At 31.5% G+C, this 17,336-nt stretch overlaps 1 protein-coding gene and 2 long non-coding RNA genes across 3 annotated transcripts; 1 reads left to right on the top strand and 2 right to left on the bottom strand.

Annotated features, from left to right (window-relative positions):
* Positions 1 to 808: 808 nt before the first annotated feature.
* Positions 809 to 10,893, top strand: LOC107360599 (sodium-dependent serotonin transporter). The gene is made up of 13 exons (XM_089267670.1): positions 809 to 1,963; positions 2,137 to 2,271; positions 3,455 to 3,671; positions 6,373 to 6,511; positions 6,768 to 6,902; positions 7,008 to 7,111; positions 7,206 to 7,330; positions 7,396 to 7,508; positions 7,892 to 8,023; positions 8,104 to 8,203; positions 8,275 to 8,375; positions 10,088 to 10,255; positions 10,745 to 10,893. Exons 1-13 carry the CDS (start codon positions 1,189 to 1,191, stop codon positions 10,832 to 10,834), a joined length of 2,334 nt encoding a protein of 777 aa, XP_089123796.1. The 5' UTR covers positions 809 to 1,188; the 3' UTR covers positions 10,835 to 10,893.
* LOC107360601 (uncharacterized) lies at positions 5,430 to 8,607 on the bottom strand. Its single transcript, XR_001568329.3, has 5 exons — positions 8,425 to 8,607; positions 8,125 to 8,291; positions 8,024 to 8,054; positions 6,703 to 7,943; positions 5,430 to 6,590 (listed from the first exon to the last, which is right to left on the bottom strand). It is a non-coding gene; the product is annotated as an uncharacterized LOC107360601 (long non-coding RNA).
* LOC149094264 (uncharacterized) lies at positions 9,410 to 11,372 on the bottom strand. The gene is made up of 3 exons (XR_016198751.1): positions 11,198 to 11,372; positions 10,566 to 10,823; positions 9,410 to 10,416 (listed from the first exon to the last, which is right to left on the bottom strand). It is a non-coding gene; the product is annotated as an uncharacterized LOC149094264 (long non-coding RNA).
* Between the last annotated feature and the right edge of the window lie 5,964 nt (positions 11,373 to 17,336).

Raw genomic sequence — 17,336 nt, 5'->3', positions numbered from 1 at the left:
ATCTCAAGTCATATCAATTGGATATTAACCATTGAAAGGATTTGAAACAAAACCAAGATTGAGTTGAATCAAAAGAGTTGAGATTCAAGTTTCATTTGAAATGTCATTAGATGCAACAAGTTATTAACAAGTAAAGTTGTTATGATATTATAATGATGATCACTCCAAGTAAACTCCCAGTGAGAAGAAAAGAAGAAGTTTTTTTTCCAATTTACTTTACTTTCCTTATTTCAGGATATTCATGAACATTAAGTTAAAATGATTTGGAGATTTTTTTGTTCGCATTGTTCAACTTTTTGCCATCCTTGTTCATTGTTACTCTTTCATGTAAAACCATGAGAAGAAGAAGAAGAAGAAGAAGAAGAAGAAGAAGAAGAAGAAAACGATGAGAATGATGATAATGAGGAAGATGGTGTTCATTTGGTTGTGGTGGCAATGAAGGATGATAAAGGGATGAACCCAAGAAAATGTAACTAGATCAATAGATGTGTCACCAAGAATCAATCTGCTCAACGATAAACTCCCTCAAGGTTTTGCATGATCATGTGATGAAACATTGTGGGCCAATCGGAATGCTTCAGGCCAACATCTTCATCATCTTTATATTTCCATTTAACTTCAACATTCTCATCATACATCATCATCTTATCTGTCGCACTTTTCGTTACTTTCTTTCTTCTTCTAAATTATCCTCACTTGATCATCATCTTCTTCTTCCTTCCCTTTCTTCTGTTTCATCCAATTCAACTGGGAGGGAATCTGTTGTAGCCTGGGATTGAGTTTGCACTTATCTGTTTGCTCATTCCCTTTCAACCAGATAAGACACAAAATCTGACGACTAAATGTTCCAATGTTGATTGACACAGCTTTTTGTCTTCTTTCCAAGTAAACAATTCCAACCTATAACCTGTAACCTGTTCACCCTTAACCCTGAGTAATTATCTTGTCATTTGGTGAGAGCGAATCGGCCAAATTTCAAATTTCAAAAGTGAATGGAAAACAAAAAGAAGACCAGAAAAGAAGAAAAAAACGAAAACTTTTGATTCGCCTTCCTTCGCCAAGTGTGTCCATTCCCCTCGCCCTCATCATCTTCCCTCTCTCCCATCGCTCATCATCTTAGAAGAGCAAAAGAAAAACAAAAAAAAACTTTCAGTTGAATAACTTATTGTTTGGTGATTCACAAAAAGCATGTCAACCAATCCAAAGATTACCGAATCTCAATCACTGGGATCAACATCTTCACCCAATTCATCATCAACCAAATTTCAATGTTCATCAAATCAATCATGTAATGCTCCCAGTAACACCAGTCATAGCAAACCCATTGGCTCAAACAGTAATTTAACCTCAAATAGTAACCTTTGTACAGCTAATAAAAATATTGCAAACTCTTTTCGAGTTGACACCAAAAGTGAACTCGTCGATGGTAAAGTTAAAACAAGTGTTTTCCAGCAACAAATCAACTTATCTTCTTGCTCATCATCACCTCAACTCTCGGGTGGACCTGAAGGCCGATCAAGCGAGTTAAACTGTAAATCGCTTTGCAATCCAATGAAAAGTACAAATGATTCAAAGGTTTCATTAGACGACAGATGTAACAATGAAGACGATGATCAGGTCGATGATGACATTGATGACAATATTGCAACTGAATGTTTACTCAATGAAGGTTTACCAATTAAACTTGACCTGGTTCGATCGATAAGCTCAAAGAGCAGTTTATTCAATGCATTTCGCGATAAATCACTTGAGATTGTTAATGAACAGCAACAGGCAACTTCAACTTCCCCTCACTACAAACTTTCAACTGGAACTGTTGTCAAATCATCTTCATCCTCTTCCTCTGAACCTGAACGTGAAACCTGGGATTCCAAGAGTGAATTTTTGCTGGCAGTCATCGGGTTTGCCGTTGATTTGGGTAACGTTTGGAGATTCCCTTTCATCTGTTATCGCAATGGCGGAGGTAAGTTTACTTCGATCTTGACATTTATTCACTTTCTACTTTCATTTCCTGACTTTCTTAATTTAACATGAAAACCAACTCGAGAGTAAATAGAAGAAGAAACAAACGGAAACAATAAGAGAATGAAAATTTTCTCAAATTAATTCACTGTTGAACATTGTTCTTGTTTTCAGGAGCCTTTCTCATTCCATACCTGGTTATGCTCATTTTCGGTGGTCTTCCTCTCTTCTACCTGGAACTAGCTTTGGGTCAATATTATCGAAGTGGTTGTCTGACTTTGTGGAAAAACATTTGTCCAATAATGAAAGGTAATGTCCGAGTAAATGTTTACAGTTGAGAAGCTTTGCCAAAAAATGGAAAACCAAATTTTCCTTTTCTTTTAATTGAAACAAATTTCACCGGCAATTGACTTTAATCTTGAGATATTGTTTCACCATGGAAATGAATCTGTTTCATCTTTATTTCAACTGAAAAATGCTTTAAAAGGTTACCACGGAGTGAAAAGGTTGAATATTACATTTGACTGAATGACTTTTGCTCAACTTTAAAACCTTTTTTTCCTTTTCTCTTCTTTTGGGTTTGAATGTAATCATTTAATAGGTTGTATAATGATCAAGAATAGAGCTTTAATTATTGATCACAATTCAATTGACATTCCTATTGAACAATCTTCTCTTGCCAATTACTTATCATTCAAATTGATTCAAGCCTTCCAAGTTTCCTAAGAAACCAAATTTACTTCATTTTTATCCTTTTCTCATCTCTTGCCGAATCCTTTTCCTGATCATTTCCATTCTGATCAATAGTAAACACATTCTTGGGTCAAATCAAATTAATAATCAATCTTAATCATCTTCAATCAACCAACATTTTTCACTGTTTTTCAACTTCTTTTCTCTCATTAAAGCTAAATTGCTAATTATGCTAAAATGTGTTTAATTCAATTAGCTTTTCATAATTTTGTGTTCAGAAATGAAACAATCTGTTGAAAATGATTAAAGTGACAATTTAGTTTCACTTTCAACCTGCAATTTAATAACCTTTCATGTTCACCTAATTGTTGGACGATTTAATGTTAATTCAATTTGAAGAAGTAACAATTTAACAATGGAAATTGATTATTTTCCTATCATTTTGTAGTTGGTTGAACAAACTCATTTCCTTATCAACATTTTTATTCAAATTTTTCATTCCATTCAAGTTTTTCTTTACTCAACTTTTCAACTTTTTTCCCTTTTCTTCATGTTGATAAATCAATTTCAAATGGTTAACAATGCAAGAAAGTGGTTGACAAAATATCAACTTGAAAATGCATTGAATTGGCACCAAAAAATAACCATTTATCAGGGAAAAAAGAAAAAAAAGGCAAAATTTTTTCAAGTATCAAAGTTACAAACTTGTAAATTCATCATAAAATGATGATCAAGTTATGTTTAAATTACCATTAAATTATGAAAAGTAAAAAACTTTCCCTGTTCCTCTTTATTCCAGGCATCGGTTATGGTATTTGTTTCATTGACTTATACATGGCCTCCTATTATAACACAATAATAGCCTGGGCTGTTTATTATCTGGTCGTTTCATTCAACACTGAGCTTCCCTGGACAAGTTGTAACAACACTTGGAACACACCAAAGTGCCGAAACCTAATTGAACGAGGTTTAAGCAATACAACCGGAGTAGTCAGTCCAGCACAAGAATTTTTTGAGTAAGCATACCTTCGACTCTCAGAACTCATTCCCAAAACTTCTTGACTTTTCCTTCCCAGAGACTTCACTCCGAACTTGCATTCCCAGCAAATGCCCAATAAAAGTTTTTACTAGCAAATCTGTTAAAAAATTTAGACAAAAATATCACTTCCAATGCTTGTCGACAGAATTTTTAGCATTCGCAATCCCTAAGCTTCAGTAACATCAAGAATATATATTTTCTGAAAAAACAGATATTATATTTTCCCTATTCGTCGACACCTTAATTTAATGATTCTTAAACTTGTTAGCATGTTTAGATTGAAATATCATTAACTCATTTCATGAGTTTTCTGAATGATACTTTACAAAAGGGAATTCAATTGAGTCAGATAACAATTGATGTCACTAAATTTGATTAAAATCAATCCGTAACCAATAATCATATTCAGTCGAAACTTTAAATTCCATCGAATTTTTCGATTTTAGAAAGTTTTCGATTCCAATAAAATTCAATGAATAGCATTGACAAAGTTTACTAAGTTTTTGCACTTATTGATGATGTAACAGAAAGATGCAAATATAAGTTTACTGTTATCCTTTGCAAGAGACAAGAAATCTGACAAGATTTGTCTTAATATATAAGTTCTTGTTTCACTCAGAAAGCACTCAATTGTCTCAATGCTTAAATTTTTTCTGTCCATGAAAACCTTCCATGGTACTAATCATTTTCTTTGTCCTTATCGATATACAGAAAAGTCCCTTTCATTCCCAGCATTTTCACTCCCAGCTTTGAGCATTTTTTGCCATTGAACTTGATGAGAAGTTTTTACCTTTAATTTTGTTGCAATTGAAATGGTTAAAATAAAAGGTGAAAAGTGTCTCAACAATTTCAACTGGATCAATGAAAATTATTCATTGAAATGTTTATTCAGCTTCCATCTCATTATTTATGTATCATGTTAAGAATCATATTTTTGTGCTTCCCTGCCTTCCATTACCTTTGTTATAGCCGTTGCTGTATATCATTATACTGGTTCCTATCTATATACATAAATATTAGCTTGTGAGTTTGTGCGGTGTAATAATGATAATATTCAATGGAAGTTGTTTGAAACTTTTGATTTCAAGATTGATTCTCCTTCTAAATGGTTAACTTCAGTTAACTGATCAACTCTCCCTTTTTGTCTATTCAATGGTTCATTCAATAAATTGCCATTATCTGGTTTCCGAGTTTCTTTAACTCTAACAATATATTAAAGTAAGAAATGAACTGAACAAGGTTGATCCAATTCTGAAGCTGATACATCTTTTGACAAGCAATTCTCATTACTCAAACACCTTCAAAGCTGTTTCTTACCTGAAAAATGGATACTCACTTTGTTATCTGAACAAGGTAAAAAGGTAAAACCATTTAACGATATAAAAACGTTATAGGTAAAAATGATTATAATGATCATGTCAATGATGATAATGATGATAATAATAATGATGATGATGTAACTGAAAGCAGTGAAACAATAAACTGTGATTGAATAGCACGCAATCAGATTAACCTTAACTTCCAGGGAAACATTCATCAACCTTTCCTAATCAACAGTTCAGTTATCAAATATGCAAAAATACAATCAATCAAAATATTTTGCAACATTTGTGATTAAATTTAAATGCCTTTCAATTGTAATTCAACGATAATTGAAACAAGCTAAGAATAGAGATTTTGCTGAAAATGAAAGCCATTTCAATGAAACCTTTTCAATTGATTTTTCATTTTAAAATGATTGGAAAATTTGGTTTATTTTTAATTTTGTTGCTTCTATTTTTGTGATAGATTTGATTTTCATTGTTCAATCTGTTTAATTTTACAATTTCTTGTTCATGTTAAGTCTTGAAATGATATGAAAGGGAAACCATTTTTGTCTTCATGAATGTGCTTACAGTTAACTAAGCCAATTGTTGTTTCTTACATCCATTTAATCACGTAAATGATTGTATTTAATATGAAAATCAAGTTAAACTGAAACGACTGCAAATTTAAACAATTTAACATTTTGTGTGGTTTTTTGTTTTATTACAATCAATGGTCAAGAGTTGAAAATAATATTGAACATTCATCTAAAATTAAATGCTGATCAAATCAATATACCATTAGATGGGTAAATTGAGCTTAACATTTAACCTGTTGATTTAGATGATCAATAAGAGTGATTATGGTAATGAGCTTGAATGTTGAAATGTAAAAATAACAAAAGATTACCTTCAAAGTGATTATTTATGCACCAACAGATGATTAAAGCTGCATCTTGTTTGGTAATATATTTTCACTTTTTACTGGAATGATCATAAATTTGTTGCTCTTCTTATGACATACCTTATGTATATCATTTCAATTCACTTTTTTTTATTGCTACTTGACAATTTGCTCAAGGCTATATTCACAAAGGAATGAGCCTTTCAATTGAATGAATGTGAAGAATCAGATTCGATCAATTCCAATTGTCTTTGTAAGATAATAATAATAAGCATAAAAGCTATTATTATAATACATTTCAATGGATAAAAGTGAAAACAGTCTTTTCCTTTAGCCTTTTACATCCTTTTACCATCTGGTTGATGTTTTACTTTCTTGTTTTGTTCAATCATTAAAATAGAATAGAACAATTTAGGGTTGCTTTCACAATTGAGTCCATTTCAGGTTATCACATTTTCCCCTATTTTCAGGCGTTCAGTTCTTCAAATCCATGAATCCAGTGGAATCGGTGATATTGGTCCAATTAAACCTTCCCTTGCAATGTGCCTCGGACTCGTATTTATTTTGGTATATTTTTCATTATGGAAAGGTGTAAAAAGCTCTGGAAAGGTGAGTTGATGATTGCAATCAATCTCATCATGTTAATGTTGGCCGAGTTAATTTGCGAATCTCATCATGACATTTATATCTAAAAGGAAAACAATGAACAAATGAAAGAAAATAATTGATTAGAGAAATGTTTCATTCTTTCGGCTTTTCATCTTAATCATATTAAAGATTGTTCGACTTGTTACATTTACCTGATTAATTGATTACTTTTTCTTTCTTTACATGCATCTTTGTTTGATGTCTTGTCAATTCTCAGGCGGTTTGGATTACCGCTACATTGCCATATTTCGTTCTCACTGTGCTTCTTATAAGAGGAGTCACTCTGGAAGGTTCAATTGAAGGAATTAAATATTATCTTTATCCACAATGGGATAAACTTCTTGAACTTCAGGTTAGTTCAAGGGTTAAACTGATTCCATTTAAACATGGTCACAGATAGTTATTGGTTGAGCATCAAGTTCAATTTTAACTCATCATGTAAATTTTAATCTAACAGGTTTGGATTGATGCAGCAACTCAAATCTTTTTTTCCCTTGGACCTGGATTTGGTGTACTTCTAGCATTATCAAGTTATAACAAGTTTCATAACAATTGTTTCAGGTAGAGCGATATTTCAACTGTAGATTAAACTCTGCATATCAACTTTAATCGACTTTGATTTGCTTTCTTCCATCTTATACATTTATATCATTAGAGATGCCATTCTCACAAGTAGTGTCAACTGTTTAACCAGCTTCTTGGCGGGTTTTGTTATCTTCTCCGTTTTGGGTTACATGGCCAAGGTACTGAACAAAGATGTTAGCAATGTAGTAACTCATGGTAAGTTTTTGTCTATTTGTTCTTTTAATAGCGTAATACTGATATTTTTGTTCATCCAACTCTAGGTGCTGGTTTAGTGTTCATTGTTTATCCTGAAGCAATAGCAACTATGCAATATTCGTCTTTTTGGGCTGTACTTTTCTTCGCTATGCTTATAACTTTAGGTTTGGATAGTACGGTAAGAATATCTTTAACACTATATTTAATTCATCCTGGTCGAACCGTCCTAGTTCTTGAATTTCAGTGATGGTAATGGAGGATTATATTCGTTCATGTACATGACTTTATCCATTTATAATCTTGAAAAATTTGCACTCTGATTTTTCCAGCTGATAATGTTTGGAGATTGATTTTGCTCGACATTTAGTCTCTGATCCACATAGGCTTTGATTGTTGAAGAAAATTGAAATTGTAGAACATCAATTAATCATCCAACTTCACTTTTATCAATTTATTTCAACAATAATCTTTTGTTTTTTTGTTCCTTCTTTCAATGCTCTATCATCACCATGATTGACTTTCACTTTTCTGATCCTACTGGATTAACATTGTGATTGGTAGTTTGCTGGATTGGAAGCTTTGATAACTGGAATCTGTGATGAATATCCTCATACTATAAGAAAAAATCGTGAAATATTTGTTGCCATATTAATTATTGTCATTTATTTATTTGCACTGCCAACAACAACTTACGTAAGTTGAAAATCCATAAGGACCAGAAAACCTGTTAAAAGAAAAGATATTATAATTTTTTGTTAACTTTCATTTTATAGGGTGGTAATTATGTTGTCAACCTTTTAGACTCTTACGGAGCTTCATTTCCACTGTTATTTATCGTCTTTGTTGAATCCGTCGCAATATGTTGGATGTACGGTGAGTAATACAAAACATGCTGGAAGAAACTTGAGTTACAAACCTAACATTTGATGCCATCAATTCAACAGGAGCCAATAAATTTGCCCTACAAATCAAAGAGATGCTTGGTTATATGCCCGGAATATTTTGGAGAGCTTGTTGGACATATATTAGTCCCATCTTTCTTTTCGTAAGAAACATAAACTCCATTTTAATTTACAAATATCAAATACACTTACATAACATTTTTAGGATCGCGAGTTGACTCTTCAATCGTAACTTTATAACCAGACCACTTCCCTCCAACGATAGCACAATAAAATTTAACTTAAAAATCAAAAATAAAAGATAGATCATCAAGAAAATCCGTGATTAATAAATAGTTAGACAATCGTTTCCATTGAATATTGAAATAACTGTTGTACAAAAAGCTAAACTTTTAAAACTGTGGTTTATTCCATTAGATGGCGTTACAAAAGAAATAGATTCTAGCTAGTAGTGTCATCTATTGATAAAAATTTAACTTAAAACGCTAAAATAAACAACTCAATTGGTCAATGATGAAGTTTGATAATAAAGATTGAATCAGATGGTAGCAACCGGATTAACTTTAATTAATTTGGCCATAAAAGTGGGTTCAATTGAAGGCAATATAATCTATCAGTTGTGTGATAAAAACAGATTCTGTCTTCTTTTAAGGGCAATTTGTTGAAATGAATCAGGATTGATACAAAATTGAATCATTTTTGGTGTTACATGAAAACAAAACAAATGATTACAATAGAAATGATAAACAATGAAAGGCTCAAGTTTCACTTGAATGGTGCAATCAGTGAATGAATAGTAACCTGTTTAACTTGACGTAATTCAGTGTAATAACAGTAATCAGATGACTAAGATAAATATTGGATCGTATTTAATTGTGAACGCAAAGTTATTTATTAGCCTTACTGATTCTCGCACCAATCACTTAGTTAGTGGGCAAAACAAAAGCTCAACAGCAAATATTAACATTTTTGGTCATCAACATTCCATGAATATTTATGTCCGTTAACTGGTTAAATATTTCAACAAGAGACTATTCAATACTAATTAGTAAATCAATGTTGAGTGTGTTCACGATTGAAGCAGTTGCAAGTGTAAAATACATTAAGAGCTTTTTTTTCAATTTGTGTTGATCCTTGTGAATCAATAATAGATTATCATTTGGGAGTCGGAAAATGATTAATTCTTGATACTTTTATTTATTCAGATGAATGTTCAATTATATACAGGAGAGGAAATGAGCAATTACGTTACAAATTGATTATCTAAATCAATTTAGATTTTTTTTCTCTCTCTCATCAATCTAACTTTAAGCTTGCAAGTTATCATCATTTTGAGTTGGAGTGAAAAAACGTTTGCACATAAATTATGATTGAGAAAAAAATATATTCAAGTTGATTTTCATTTTAATTAAATTTTCTTGTACTGGTATTTGTTTCATCAATTCACTGTTAAGGTTGACTAGCCAGATTGTACTCATATTAAACAAATTACATCATCCAACACTTGATGTAAATATGATAAGTACACAATTGATGGTGACTCATAAAGATTCTAACGTACTTCAATGTGATATTTAAGGGTAAATTACGTTGAATTCAACGTAAGTAGTTTATCAGGGTTGCCCCAGAGAAAGAGAAAAAGATAATCTTTGAATCTTGAGCACTTATGATTAATATGTTTCCAATACAAAAATGACAAATGCCATCAACCAATGACATTTACATTGAACAAATCTGTATGAAAAAAAGAGAAACAGATGATTGAGAAAAAACTGTCCACTTAGATTTTGGCGATGTTTGGATATTCGATATCAACAGGATTAATTTTCTGTCTTTCTTATTTTGTGTCAATCAGGTTACATTTACATTTGCAATTATTGGTTACAACGATTTGGAATGGGAAAATTATAAGTATCCAACTTGGTCAATTAGCCTTGGTTGGTTAATTACAAGTTCATCAATTATTTGTGTTCCTATTTACGCCATTTATCATCTTTGTAAACTTGATGGAACCTTTATTGAGGTAATTATTGCACCACCAGCAAAACATTGACATCATACCATTATCTTTAACTGTAAATGTGAGGGTAAAATTTTGTAAAACAACACTAAGTAAACTTATGACAAGTTCAGAATAAACGATGGACTGTCATGAAGTTTCAGCGAGACAAACGAGATGAAAGACTGAGAAACACAAATACATATAAAATATGCATGTATTTAAAGTAACAATAGAAAAACGAGAGAAAAGTCAGCAAGTAAGGGACAAAATGGAAGAAATCAAGAGTTACGATAAAAATGAGATAAAAAGAGAAAAACAAAATGAATAATACCTTATAATGAAATAAAAGGCCCAGAAAAAAAAGAAAGAGAGAAAGAGAAACAAAAGTTAGGTTTGTTGGGAGATTTATTTTTCTCTTGCTGATATTAATGTCGTCTCCATTTCTTTCTTTCTCTGGGATTTTTGGTCTTGGTCTTGGTCTGAATTTTCTGCATCATTTTGGGAATTCAGCGTCTAGTTAAATCCATTAAACCAGATACAGAGAGATGTATCCAATCGGATGGAACTAAGTCCAAGAGAGACAATTACGCTGAGGTGTGAACAAAAGGAAAAAATATGAGAAGACGGTTGATGGATATGGTCGATGTACTCCGGTTAAGCCTTGATAAATGTACTTCTTCAGATGTCTGAAACATCATAACATAAAAAATAACACAGAGCACCTGATGAAGTACAAATAACAAGCTTCCATTGGTCTTCAAAAGAAAAGTGTACAAAATTAATCACAGAAATCAATAAAAACCAGAAAAGTAAAATAAATTATGATTAAAAACAAAAGAAACACAGCATCGTAAAAATTTGAACAGAGAAAGAGATTGAGGTAAAGAAAGGAAAAGGAGTAAAGGAGGAAAAAAAAGTATACTGAAGACACTGAGAAAAAGATTAACAGACAAAAAAACTTACACTAATACACTAATCCAATACCAAATGAGCAAAAAGGTTGAGATGTAGATGTAGAAGTGTATGTAATGTGTGTGGTAGAGAGAGAGAACAGCAACAAGATGAAACAAAAAAATATATATTATAAAGATGAGGATGAAGATGAAGATGAAAAGATGAAGTAAAACAGACAAAAACCCGAAACTAACTAGTTAATATATTTTCTGGTAATAGGGTGGAAGAGACTCTCTCTCTATCCAAGTTGCCTCCCTTCTTTTCTTTTCTTTCACCACGTGATTAGGGGAAACAACTTTTCTAACTTGAAACAGGGGATAGACACAGAGCTACAGATACACAAATAATACAGGGTGTTGAGTAAGAAAAAAGGGAATCAAATTGGGAAGCAAATTAAATATGTTTGAAAATAGCGGTTGATTCAATAGAAGAAAAGTTTCACCATCGGTTGTATTGTCAACAAGAAAGCAAGACAACAACAGCAGTAACACAAGAAAATGATGGGAATCAGTTTTACTGCGCATTGATTGGGCTGTTCTTTTTGCTTACAGAAATAAAAGAATTCAAGTTTTTTTCTCGCTTTTTTTTCGTTTCATCTTCTGACTCTACTCACCCTGTACAGACACACACAAAAAGAGACAGACAGACAGGGGAAGAAGAAGATAAAAAGGGGAAAACAAACGGAAGTTAGAGTTAAGGAGGAGTACAAAGGGAATTTGTCAAAGAATATGTTGATGATGGAAGAAGTAGGAGGTCAAGATAAATCATCATCATCATCATCATCGTATCAAGCTGAAAAGACATGAGAGGAAAAATAGATGGAGAAATTGGGAAGAGAAATAGAAAGAAAAAGAAGAAACAGAAGATAAAAATGTGGCTCCTTTTTAAGGTTATCGTTGAATGCTTCAATCAAGTTCAAGTCTTGGTAAAAATCTTTTGTTTCCTTGATTGTTGAAGTTGAACACAAATTAAGAGGTGTATGGTCAAGAGATGGTTATAACTGATCACTTTATAAAATAGATAACTTTATATAAAAAAACACACACAAAAACAAAACAATTGTAACTGGTCAACTATTGAAACTGGTATCAATATGAAAATTATGAGTTTGGGTTTTTGGTTTAGTTTTGGGTTAAAGTTGAAAACTATAACATTGAGACTGGAAAGACTAGACAGTCTGAACACAGACACATACTCAGAGGTCATTATATTTGTTAGTGAAATAAACGTTGTTGCCAGTTAAACAAAAAATATTGTGAGAAGAGAAAAGAGAAAAGGCAAAAATGTAAAAACGAAGAAAGAAAAAAAAGAAAAGGCGAAGAGTTTTGAAGAGGGAAAAGATTGTGATTGGTTTTTTTTCGGGTTTAACCAGGTTTTTTTGGTTATCCAATTCTTTTGGGTAAACAAATGTTCAATGTAAGAGATTGTCTAATTGATTTGAAAAGTAACAGCAGTTTTGTTGGGAAACAAAACAAAAAGGATTCAAGATTTTTCCAGATTAAATTTTTATTGTTTAGTCCGATACTCATATGAAGGTTGGAACAGCAAATTGGTCAAAAATTTTCAACCAAAGTATCTTATCAACAAGCAAAGTGTTCAATCGGATTGAGAGAGTTAACAAAAAAAGCTGTTAATAGTACATAAATTGGTGAAGCAAAAAAGGACTCGATGAAACCAGTTATAGCGAAATTGATTCCCAATTTATCTAAACAAAGAAAAGGAGAAATTGTGATTCACAGGGAACAAAATCATCATTGAACCGGTGTTGCTATTTAAATGGTAATCAAACTGTTTGGTATTTTGCCCTCTCAATCATCATCACCATCAACAATCATCTCCTTAACCTTTTTCTTGGGTCAAAAGCCAGATACCCATTTGTACTGTTTACATCATAGGACAGGAAACTGGATCAACTAATGAAAGGCTGAAGTATCCATTAAAAAGCCAGCCAATGTACACATCGTCATGATCGTCATGATGAAAAAAAGTTATCTTCATGAATTACTGATTCAAGAGGAGGTAAAAATGGAGAGTAATCAACATTAACAATTAGCTACAATCAACCCGCACTCAACATTCAACACTATTTATATTTCATCAGGCGTTTTCAAGGCAACCAATACATTCATCATCAACATCCTTTCTCGATAATATCATCTCTCCATTAACCCAAGACCAAACACCTTCACCTCCTAACCTTTGTCACAACCCAAACACACACACAGCCTGTACAACACCGTAAGTAACCCAAAATAACCTTTAACCTGGAAACCATTTTTCACTCTTCATTCCCATGGTAACTCCCTAATCAATTAATCTTTCATCTTGATCATCTGTCAATGAACATTGAACAAAATTTCAACTTTTCTTAATCAAATTGCAACCAAAGAAGATGTTTAATGATCCTGATGATGATTAAGAGAATGATCAGCGATGATTACGAAAATAAAAAATTAGCAAAACATCAAACCAACTACGCACCAACAGCTTATTTCAATACAAAATCATCTTCCTCTTCATCGCCATTGCCCATCATCATGATCATCTTGAGACTCATTCATAAATTTTTTTCCTTCACTCACTCATTTAACTTTTATTTTACAAGAAATAACGTAAACCATGCAAATATTACATGTTATTAATGTAAAAGGAAATATATTATAATAGTAAATCCTTTGCTAAAAACGCTTCATGAGCCTACTACTTTTTTGCCTTTCCTTTTCATGATGATGATGATGATGATAGTTGCTTAGTTTGTTGCTTCTTAAATATCCAAAGTCATGAGTCACACCTTTGGTATCATGCCAAGTCTGATGAGCTCGGAACTCGCCTGAAAAAGATGAGGAAAGCCTGAAGAAACCCAAAGAAACATTCATCAATCTGTTTAACATCATTTTAATTTGTTGCCTTTCTCCTTCATCATCATTCTCATCATTTTAACCTTCTTCCTCTTCTTTAGCCTTCTCACTCTCACCATCATTTGTTTATGAATCAATGAATAATATTGAGTAAAATGAACTGAATCAAACTAATGGTTTAACATTTTTGTTTAACAAATTGTTACAACGCCTTTTGAAACATTTACACTCACTCATGTACATACACATATACAAACAGTTGAATCCAACTTCAATCACTTTACTAATCAGTCAATCAAATGAGTTAATTATCGCGATTTACTGATTCTTTGACCTCACCAACATTCAACTTGTCACTAACATTGGAACCAAACAAGTCATCAGATGTTCAATGTTTCAATGTTTTCTTACAACAATTGACTTATCAATAGCAATACAACCTTTCTTCATCTTTAACAAATCAACAATTAAGGAATCAAGAAATTTCAAATTTTAACTCAAATTGCTAAATATTTAACCAAAAAAATATCATTCCATTGACTTGGGTTAAAATAAATATTCAATTGAATATTCATTTACCAGAAAACCAGATTCGTGAACCCAATGAAGAAAAGAGCTTAAACTAATCAACTTTGAATGTGTGAAAGTAAACAATTTACTGATTAAATTATCCACTGTTTAAATCAACTGTCCATTAGTTAAACAAAATTAATCAAATTGGCAATTCAAATTGGATGGATTAAAGGAAACGAAATGAAAACCCAAAATGAATACCAAATAGTCTTAACAAAAAAGGTTTCCCATTGAATTAAACAATGAGAAGACGATCAGTCTCAATTAACGCACAACAATTACAATCAATGAAAGCTAATCATACAAAACAAATGACAAAGTTGATTGTTAAATATGACGATTTTGTTCAGGTGAAAACCAGAAAACCAAAAAAACTAAAAGGTAATACAAAAGGCCAACAAATTTACATGTAAATTTTAACGTGACTTGATTTAACAATCAATTGTAAATGTATCTAAATTATTGATAATTATCATTATGATTATATAATTAAAGAAGGAACAAAGTTGACTGTAAAAAGATGATCAACAAGATAATAACAATCGAGTAACCCTTTTTTGGGTTCACGTTTCTCATTATTTTTACCCAAATTATAATCATTCTTATTCACCTTCTCATCACAATCATCCATCATCATCATTCTCATCTTTAATCATCCCAATCCTTAATCACACAAGATTAAGATTATTATTAACCAAAGGTTTCCATTAGTTCCATCAGAGGAAACTCACTTGTTGAATCAAACTGTTACCCTTTACACTGGTTTACCAGATTTTAGGTTAAACTGTTTCTAAATTGTCATTAGGATTAATTATCATTACTATTACAATTAGCTTTACAAATTGTTAATAAAGATATTGTTGAACAATTAACAGTGATCACTGTTTCTGTTAAATCTGTTTTACTCTGCAATTAACCTTTAAACCAAGGGAAGAGACTAATTATAAACTGATTAACTTTGGGACAATTAAGACATTGAAAGTAAATTTAGCGAAACCAAACAATTAGAAAAGGTAAGAAATGACAAATCTAATGATTAAGGTTAACATGTTAAAATGATAATCATTACCATCTAATTGTTTCCTTTAGATGATACAAATGGTTAAATGATTATTGACTTTTTACAATTGAATTGAGAAGTAAAATTAAAGCCATTTGCTCAAGTAATTAGTTTACTTTAGGTGTCAATTGAACAATCAAATGTTGATTCATCTAAATCAACATTTAACCTTACCTTGAGACTTCTTACCATTTCTTAACCATCTTTTAATTACAATACTAATTGTTATCATAGGTAATTATTATCACTACTATTAACAGACCATTGACTTAATTTCAACATTAAACCATCTGCATTACAAACAAATTAATTGCTATTTCCTTAACCAACACAACAACAAAAAGGTTGAAAATGAAGTAAAAAAAGGCGATTTCCTAATGTATTAACATTACAATTAACATTACAATTATATTAATCATTAACCATTAGTTTGGTTAAATCATTTTTCATCTTTTTTCACGTAAATAGCACTTTTCTTAACCTTTTTTTACCTTCATTTTGTTGTTGAACCAGAAAAGATGAATTCATTTTGTTAAGATAAAAAAGTGTTACCATCGCTTTATTCATTAGATTTTTGATTAAAATGTTTTTATAACATGAAAGAGTTGTTCATTTGATGAATTTGGGTTTGATTGGGTTTGAATGATGATGTTGATGATAAGATGTTAAGAGTTCTGAGAATTGGCGAAATATAAAAATGATAATAATTCTAAGAATAATTGGTTTAAAAATAAATCAGTTGTAACAGTGAAGGAATGGTGAAGATGGCGATGATGATAACAAGGATGAAACAATCTGAGAAAAAGTGAGTTTTCATTGAGAAAGAGGTTAAAATTGGATCGATAACCATTAAACCATAAAATGTTTAGTCTTCTGATGATCGTCATCATTATCGTCATCACCATTATCATCATCAATATATCGTCATCATCTTTGTCTGAGTTTTCTTGTGAATGATAATTATAGTGAAGATGATGTGCAAAAGTCTAGTAACCTCAACATATAAAGTCAATAGACTTGTCCAGTTTTTTTCAGGCTGAAAGGAAAGAATCTCAGGCTTTCAGAACAATCAGACTTTAGGATGTGTGTTTCAAACTGATGAATGACGATGAGAAGATGAGAGATGATTATTTTGCTGTTGTTTTTCATGATGATGATGATGATGCTTTTCATCATTTTATAATGAAGGCAAAATGTCTAAAAAGTGAATGGGAAAAGATTAAAGAAGCCAAACCAGAAAAAAGAAAATTGTTTGTCTGGTTCATGATAACAACGTTTTTCATTCAATTTTATGTCAGCCTCATGATTATATTGGTGTAGATGAAATGGATGATGGGATAAACAGTTTATCTGATTAACTGGAATCTGAAAACTAGTCTAGACAAAAAGAAGGAGAGAGAAAAAAAGAAATTGATTGTTGAATATTGAATAAAATGATTCCTATTGTAATGAGATTTTTTCATTTAATCTTTTCACTTTAATTGTAATGGCAAAGGAAAGTATCTTTAAAGACATTCTGGATTGACTTCATATCTAATACAATGACGATGATGATGAAGTTACCTGTGAATATATGACTAGGTGGGAAGAGAAAGAAAGAGATTCAAACTGGTTCTCTCAGTTTCCCTTAGACGATGGTGAAGTGAAAAAAAAAATG

The sequence above is a fragment of the Tetranychus urticae genome, chromosome 2 (assembly GCF_039701765.1).
Source record: "Tetranychus urticae isolate SD_2017Ah chromosome 2, NJAU_TeUrti_SD_1.0, whole genome shotgun sequence".
NCBI classification, from domain to species: domain Eukaryota; kingdom Metazoa; phylum Arthropoda; class Arachnida; order Trombidiformes; family Tetranychidae; genus Tetranychus; species Tetranychus urticae.
The sequence above is the reverse complement of the archived record's forward strand: the minus strand, read 5'-3'. Positions and strand labels throughout refer to the sequence as shown.

What these genes read in the sequence shown, in the direction of transcription:
- LOC107360599 (XM_089267670.1), top strand. Translation starts at nt 1,189, where the DNA reads ATGTCAACCAATCCAAAGATTACCGAATCTCAATCACTGGGATCAACA. An exon ending in TTTCATAACAATTGTTTCAG is followed by an intron (nt 7,112 to 7,205) that starts GTAGAGCGATAT and finishes TTATATCATTAG; the next exon opens with AGATGCCATTCTCACAAGTA. An exon ending in TTGATGGAACCTTTATTGAG is followed by an intron (nt 10,256 to 10,744) that starts GTAATTATTGCA and finishes TTGGGAATTCAG; the next exon opens with CGTCTAGTTAAATCCATTAA.